The following is an 8302-nucleotide window of genomic DNA, read 5'->3' as shown; positions in this document are numbered from 1 at the left end:
CATTAGTGAAGTCAAGAACTAATGTTGGATATAAATCACCAGCTCATACCAAGGGTGCTGGATGGCACTTCAGCAAACCAAAAGACCCATTTCCACTGCTCCACAAGATAACTTCATGTGAATATGTGGCCGTCCAAGAGAATCCCATTCTTTTCTATGTAAATGATTCAAGCATGTCTGTATTCACTAATAAGAAGACTGTGGATATGGACATGATGCACATGACCTGTACTTTCCGTCTCACAGAGTTGATAATGAGCTTAATGAGATGTCCATGCATTGAAGAATGAACCACAAATTTGCATAAGACCAAAAATTTTAATATTTATTAAAAACAAACTTTGTACACTCCCATCTCAGTCACAGGTGTCTTTTCAAGAATATTGCAAACTGAAGTATACAGCATATATTTACATTTAGATTAAATCGATTTCTAGTGAAATTGCTTAGTATACATTTCTTTTGTTAACCAGGCAAATCATTCATTCATTGTCTGTAAGCGCTTATCCAGTTTAGGGTCGCGGTGGGTCCGGAGTCTACCCGGAATCACTGGGGGCAAGACAGGATCCTTCACAGGGCGACACACACACACACACACTCACACCTATGGACACTTTTGAGTTGCCAATCCACCTAGCGTTTCTTTTTGGACCGTGGGACGAAACCAGAGCACCCACAGGAAACACACGGGGAGAACACACCAACATCCTCACAGACAGTCACCCGGAGCCAGACTCGAACCCACAGGATTGCGAACGTGAACCCCAGGACCCTGGAGCTGTGACAACAACACTCCCTGCTGCCCCACAGAGCCGCACCCAGGCAAATCATGATTTATTTAAAGTGAAAATACACGACAGGATTTCCAGTTTTTAATCCAAAAACTGGAAGCAACCATGTTGAATGTCTCAGTAGGCCTGCACCACACTGTGGCAAAGACATATATCTGTTTATTTCAAATAAAAATTAAAGAAAAAAATGAATTGAATTTGCCTTGACATTTCTTAAAGTTTAACCGTGTTTACGTCAGTTCTACAGGAAATGCCTCTTCTATACCTACGTTTGGGGAAAGTTATGGATTTGAATCACAAGGCCAGCTAACGTAGGTGTGAACTCATGAGTGAAGATACAACACAAACATTTATTTTTACAAAACTGTTCAGTAACATATAGTAAGCAAAGTAAACATTCAGCGACCATCCCAGAGGTCACTTGTGTTGCATTCTACACAGAAATAAAAGAGACTCGTCGTCTACCTGTGATGCTACCCATGCAGCCGTGCTGTTGACTCTATGGTGGACAAAGTGGCCTAAAACCCCAGCATCTTTCAGTCTGGTCCTGAGACAAGCATGGCAGCATTTGGTGAAAAGCTCAGAGCTTTGCAACCAATTCGTTTTAGAAAAGAAGGAGAAGCTCCTGATTGCTTTAATAATAACACGCTCCAACACAAATAGACTTCCCTGCTGAAAAAGACAGCCTGGCCAGCTGTAAATATGTACAAGTGCATTCCTCCGTTTTTTCAAAATATCTACATAATCTGTTTTAAGGTTAGTGAGCAGTCTGATGAGAATCGCTCTCTTCTAGGCTGATCTAACTTGCTCAAAATTGATCACAGTGATGCTGACAGTAACAATACATACAAAGTCTCACATAAAGGTATTATTATTTATGTTATTACAATATATTACACATTTCCTAAAGCCTGAAATACTGGACTAAAATATATATTTGTATTTAACTGATTAGGTTCATGCAGGACACTGTAAGGAAATATAATTCCTAAAGAAAACATCCAAATTTCACAGATTGTATTGGATAGTAAATAAAATATTTATAATTGTTTTGTAGACGTCACAATCCCTGGCGCCTATCACCACCACTTTAAAGACATCAGAGTTTTGGGGGGGTTTCTTTCACATTTTGGGTGACACTGCATCTCAGTGATTAAATTACGTAGATATTTAGAAAAATGCTTGTAAGTCTTATTTAAAAAGTATCTTGCTGAGCAGCATGGAGAACGTTTCTGTTTGAGTTTGATGGTCAGCTAATCAGAGCTGGTACTTTTCCAGTAAGATGACCAGCGGCTAACTCATTTTTACCATCTCAAAGCAGTAAGAGCATTGCTTAAGGTAGGGTGACCAGATCATTCACTGCCGTTGTATGCTTAGCTGAACCTATGTGTGCTTTTGGGTCCTTTATTTATTACACAAAACATGGGAATTTCTTTTTTAATTCATCCGAGAACTTACATTTACGTTTCGGCATAGCTGCTCGAGATGAGGGTAGGTACAGGAGCTTTGTCTGACGTGCAGACTGACCAATTAAATGTTTACAGAGAAGGTTATCGACCAATAACGGTAGCGCTACAGTCAGACCGTCCAATCAGAAGATTTTAGGCAAATTCACCACGCCCCCTTCTCACTCAAGCGAACCAATCGGAGTAGGGGAGGGCGGGACTAGTTTGTGAATGAAACTTCTCGAAGTTGTATGTAAGCTCTAGAAAAACAAAATTTTTTAAGTTTTTAAAAAAAGAGGACATGTCCGGGTAAAAGAGGACGTCTGGTCATCCTACTTAAAGCCATAAAAGTCCCACTTAGGCACCCCAAAACCAGCTAAGACCAGCTACCAATGTAGTATTTTTCAGCAGGTTTGATAAGAGCAGACTATTACGTTTCCCATGACTACCTAACAGTATATTACGACTGGCTCAGTTTAAAAAGTGATTTATAAGAGTAGGGTACCCTTACAGGAGTTAAGCTGGAACAGGAAATTGAACAAGTACCCGCATGCATTTTAAAAGGATAGTAAGAGTTATAAAACAGCAATAACACTATCAAAAAGCAGAAATTAATTACACTGATTTGGATTAGCCAGCAATCCTGACATTTTTGCACGGTTTCAGGCTTAGCCTTCAGAGAAAGTACAATCTGTTTGTGAGAAAGTACAGACACATGTTGCACTGAATGGGTTTTCCATGTATAGCTAAAGCTGAGTAAGCTGTTTTCCACGTTCTGTTGCTGCTAGGCACGATGGTTAACAGTTGGCATCCTGGTTTGATTACACCACAACAGTAAGTCTTACATAGCACTCAAAAAAAGACATGACAATGGAGAGAAACAGGCACACCAACAGATGTGTAACTAGGCTGTTGATTCCCCAGTTGAGCCTTTAGGTCAACCTAATTACAGACTCCATGCTAAATAATGGCATCCGCTGTCCAGTGACCTGGGTAAATGGCCATTTGCAATGGTGAATATTGAACATTGAGAAACAAATAAGCAACAGTCAAATCCTCCCACAGACACTGCCCCAGGGGCGGTGAGCTTTTGCACACGTCTGCCGTGCACCTTTGATTTGATGCAGAGCAGCTTCCCTAAAGGCTGGAGCGCCTTCTAATGGACACTACCGGAAATAACACATGAGATTTTTAGCATTAGCATTCGAGAAGGAACAGTCAAAAGGCAGCTGCCACTTTCAAAGCTGTACCTTAGAAGAAGCAGGGCTGTTACTGTCTAAAGGCCAGAGCACAACCGCAATGCGTACACTGAAAAAATGAGGATTGAATGAAACAAAGTCATCTATTTTGAAGTAAACTTTGGCGTAAAAAACAAATATATTCAAAGTGTCATTTTGATCAGTGTACACCAACACTAATGTCTGAATATCCCAGTAAACATTTAGCCGTTGAAATAACGTAATGACTGCCGTCTAATCAACGTTCTCTTAAGTTTGAAAATGACGTCCAAACACAGACATTGAAAAGACGACTATTAGACGTATTTTGGACGTCCGTTGACGTTATTAATTGGTTCCGAAATAAATTACTTGTATAAAACGCGTTTTGGACGTCCACTGACGTCATCGATTGGTCACCACTTAACTAACTTAAGATGTTTTTTGGACGTCTATTGACGTTTAAAATATGTACTACTTTTAGACCTATTTTGAACGTCCAGGAACTTTCCTTGTTTACTGGGATTGTTGTGAAAATGTCAAAAAAAAAAACTATGAAAAACACTTTAGACCATCATGAAGAAGAAAGAACAATCTAGAAACGTCTGAAGAGAAAAGAATTGTCCAAAAGTGTATGAACATCAAAGAATAATCTAGAATACAGATCTAAAACAGTATGAAGACGGAAGAATAATCTACAACAGTGTGAATCGAAAGAGAATATTCTAGATGCTAAAGAGTTAGCTCAATGTTTGTGTTTTGTTTGCTGGTGTTATGTTGATATGCTCTGGCCTGAGGGCTCGAATGGCATGGGCTGTGGAACATTCAATAAATAATGGCCAGACCTATGCAGCATACTGAGGCTTGGGTTTATGTTGCGGATGCACTTTGCCGATGTTAATTTAAATTTTTTTGGGAGATTAAGTGAATGAGCAGAGTTAGGAGCCTTGCCCAAAGACAACGTACGTGTCATCTAGTAAATACATGTGATTTTCCCATTACAAATGTTTCTGAGAACAGCCTGCAGTGGCTGTGTAGTTTCACACCGTGTGTATGTAACACTGTTTATCAAATCTGCAGGCGGTGGGTGCGATGAAAGCAGCACTAAACACTGACAATGTTTTCTCTGCACACAGATGAAGATGTGACCTTGGGTCGGACAATGACAGCACACTCTGCACCGTCCTGTTTCAATCGAGAACAGTTTTTTTTGTTGTTGTTTTTTTTTGGCTTTTCTGCATTAGAAAAGAGAAAATTCAGGATTTCATGACACATATGATTGTGTATAATGATGACACCAACCCCACCGAAGAATAAAATACTAAAGATTTGGTTGAATGTTTTCTTTAGAGATATCATTTTGTAATCATCTGTTTCTCCACTACTACTTAGATCTGTATGACAAAATATTAAGCACGTTTATCATTCATCAAATAGAATCTATATATTCTAAACATAATCATCTTGATTGTAATTTGCATAGAAATCTTTCTTTTACAAACAGTTATTGAAAAGATCCTGATTAAAAGGGTGCTGAAGCTGAATATCTGATTTAGAGTCTCTATAGGAAAACCCTGAAGCTTAACACTGATGTCACAACAACACGAATAAAGAAGAGCTGGAACAGGCCGCAACAAAGTGACGTTAGTACAAACAGAAAGAAATGATCAAATGTACAGTACGTGGTTGAAAAGGAAACATGCTACCTTGTTAAGGTCATCAGGTTTTGTTTTCACCATCATTTAACTTTGCTGTGCAGGTAATAAAATTTGGTGTTTTAAAAATGGAAAAAAAAAATGGTATACTGAATAAGTGTGTGTGTGTGTGTGTGTCCATTTCAGTTCATTCTCCCATGGGAGTGATTTGCAGGGAGAGACTGTGGGTTTATATCAGAGCTGCTGGGTTAGGGCTGTGTAGTCTAGGCAGAACAAGTTCTCCTCCTTGTGCCAGTCCATACAGCTGGTGATTTTGCAGTCTGTGTGTGTGTGTGTGTGTGTGTGTGCGTGTGTGTGTAGATTGTGTGTCTGCGTGTGTGTTAGACCAGTGTTCCAGGGCTGGGTCTGTCACTATTCGTATCTTTCAGAGTCAGATCCTGCATTTTGGATGAAAAGGAGTCTTGATACGGAGAAAGATCCACTGATCTACAGAAAGAAAACAAAATTAACTTATACGTCGGTCCTGTTCAAGGAAATATTATTGAATACTTCAAACATGTAAAACCAATAGAACATGATACTCAAACATAGCCAATTTATGGACATGTTTATCCCCTTTAGATTAAGTTTTACTGTTTCCACCCTGAGCCTCTACTCACCGGCCGTGTATGGGGTGCCCATGGAATGTGGCGGACTGGGGCAGCTGGGGGTAGGGTGTGTCTCCCTGGAAAGATTGTGGCTGGTGTTTGAGAGGAGGGTGTGGCTGGTGTGGAGTGTGCAGAGAAGCTGTGGTGCGTCTGCGCTGGGATGGCGCCCCCTCCTGGACTTTTGCTGAACTGACACCCGTCTGCCCCAGAGCATTGCGCAGGTACCAGTCCCTCAGACCTTCCAGAGCCAGAGCTTTGTGCAGACTGCGTGTGGATTCATCTGGGACAGGGCCAGAGTGCTGGAACTGTGGGAACTGCCCTGGAGGCTGCTCAGGATCTCTGTAATGACCCATTCCGGATGTCCCGTTGGTTGTGGGCATCTCGTAGGAAGAAATGAGCGCGGTGTCTTGCTGGTGCTGCTGGAGGGGAATAAACGGCCCACAAGATTTAGTGCGGGTCACTTTGACCCGCCGTGGCTCCCCTGGTTTACCTCGCAGCATCAAGGGGCTGTAGGCTGGGGGTCCTGAGCCAAGAATGACGGCCTGTGTCTGGGGGAAGCCGTTCATGTAGGGTGGGGGGGCTCCTGAGGGGGTGTCGGGCCAAGCCCGTGCTTTAATAGTGTTCTGAGCCTGAAGTCTTTGCTGTAGAAGCTGTTGTTGCTGCATTTTCTGCTGCTTGCCCCACACATAGTCCAGCAGAACCTCACTGTAGCCTGCACTAGGGCCATTAACCGAGCGTCCACCTGAAACAGAGCGCATTCGGGACGCCTCCGCATGTCCGTTGATCTGCCGCTCTGGGCTGCCCCTCTGCGCCTGCTTCAGACGACCATCTACCAGTGCCTCCGAGCTCTTATATGGCCCGTTACGAACAGGCAGACCTGACTTTTGACCTACTTCATCAATACCAGTGCTGGTATTGCGGTCCAGGAGAGCCTCTGAGCTGTTGCTGCGGCGTGTCTGGGTGCTGTAAGTGCCACCATTCTGCCCCTCCTGAGATGGGACAGGCACTGGCTGAGCCGTCTCTTGATTGTCTGACCACTGCTTATTTCCCGCTGTACTGCTGGACGACTCGGACCTATCGAAAAATCAGAATCAAAGAAAGATGCTGAGTTTAGAAAAATATAATGGTTTAATTCCATGGGAAAATATACAATTTAGCACATTTTACATATTTTTAAATTAATATCTTTTCTAATTTGAATAGAACTCTGCTACCAGAGCCAAATGATACAGAGTAAGCTCTTACATTCTCCACTGATTATACTGTGTTTGTGAGCAGGTAATAGCTTGGGCTTGGCTGAGTGCTCCTCTATGTCTCCTCAGTATAAAGAGCTCATAGCAATGCTTCTGTGGCACAATGCACCACTCTGTGTGTGTGTGTAATTCGATTCAGCTGGATTTAAAGTGCTATAAGAAGAGCGTCTAAATGCAAACAACACATCCATTAGCGCATCACAGGTTCATTAAGGAAGGGTAACTCAATCCAAACGGTGATGCCATTTTCAATTCTAGAGTCATTATCCATTATCTGTCTCATTAAACCCAGAGGACTTCTGTATGAGGCCCAGGGGACGGATACATGCCACACGTGTGTGTGAAGGTATTCATTTGTTCAGTAAAAATGACAATTTTATTCAATTGTCTAACATTTAAATGAGCTCTTTTACATAAAGACGTTGGGTGTCATCAGGAATCTCAAAACATCTGAAGTGATTAACTGGGAACATGTTTGAAGCAAAAACAATTTATTGTGTACACTGTAAATAGTGCCGTTGGGTGTGTGTGTGTGTGTGTGTGTGTGAGAGAGACAGGGCAGGAGAGAGGGGGACAAACACCTGATGTGGACGCCGTTGGGGCCGTTGCGGGTCAGCATTGGTGTGGCAGGGACACTCCTGCCCTCCAGATTGGACATACTCCGTGGGAGAGAGCGACTCGGACTGAAATACAAACACTCATTTTAGATCTAGAAATGTCTGGGAAGTAGCAGAAAATACCATAATAACCAAGTGCTCTTTATGTTACTGTATTTTACAGGTGTCCACTTAGAGACCTTTTATATCCTGGGATTAGGTTCTCAGACCAATCCTTACCCTACGTTAAAAAAATATTCCCTGAAATTAAACCAGCATTTTAGTTCAATATTAGACTTAGAGGACAATAAGTACTCTGTGTGTGTGTGTGTGTGTGGAACCAAGCATCTATGTACACTGTGGGTGCACCTTAAATTAGCTGAATTCAACAATTATAAGAGCTGACTATATACTTTTGACTTGTGTGTGTTTTTGTGCATGTGTGTGTGTGTGTGTGTGTGTTACACACCTGGCTGAGCTGGCCACAGAGTTGCGTCGTGCTCTCATTTCATAATAAATCTCCACTGGAGAGAGTTTCCGACAGAACCTGCTGTCCGGGCTCCCCGGGACCAGCCGGGTACCAGAGGGGGACAAGCTATCAGAGGTTTCCTCTTAAGAACGAAAGAAAAAAATATGGAGGACAGTGTGTGTGTGTGTGTGTGTGTGTGTGTGTGAGAGAGAGAGTGAGAGATAGATAG

At 42.2% G+C, this 8302-nt stretch overlaps 1 protein-coding gene across 2 annotated transcripts in view; it reads right to left on the bottom strand.

The window, feature by feature from the left end:
• Positions 1–316: 316 nt before the first annotated feature.
• Positions 317–8302, bottom strand: part of ccdc120a (coiled-coil domain containing 120a) — a 67335-nt gene continuing 59349 nt past the window's right edge. For both annotated transcript variants that reach the window (XM_066644323.1, XM_066644324.1), the window contains exons 8-11: positions 8074–8215; positions 7590–7691; positions 5768–6829; positions 317–5594 (exon numbers count right to left, since the gene is read on the bottom strand). In XM_066644323.1, the coding sequence (XP_066500420.1) occupies positions 5489–5594; positions 5768–6829; positions 7590–7691; positions 8074–8215 (1412 nt within the window). In that variant the 3' untranslated portion in view covers positions 317–5488. The remainder of the gene's footprint in view (positions 5595–5767; positions 6830–7589; positions 7692–8073; positions 8216–8302) is intronic.

This window comes from Hoplias malabaricus, chromosome 14, assembly GCF_029633855.1.
Source record: "Hoplias malabaricus isolate fHopMal1 chromosome 14, fHopMal1.hap1, whole genome shotgun sequence".
In the NCBI taxonomy this organism is placed as follows: domain Eukaryota; kingdom Metazoa; phylum Chordata; class Actinopteri; order Characiformes; family Erythrinidae; genus Hoplias; species Hoplias malabaricus.
Note: the sequence above shows the minus strand (reverse complement) of the source record. Positions and strands in the feature narration are given on the sequence as shown.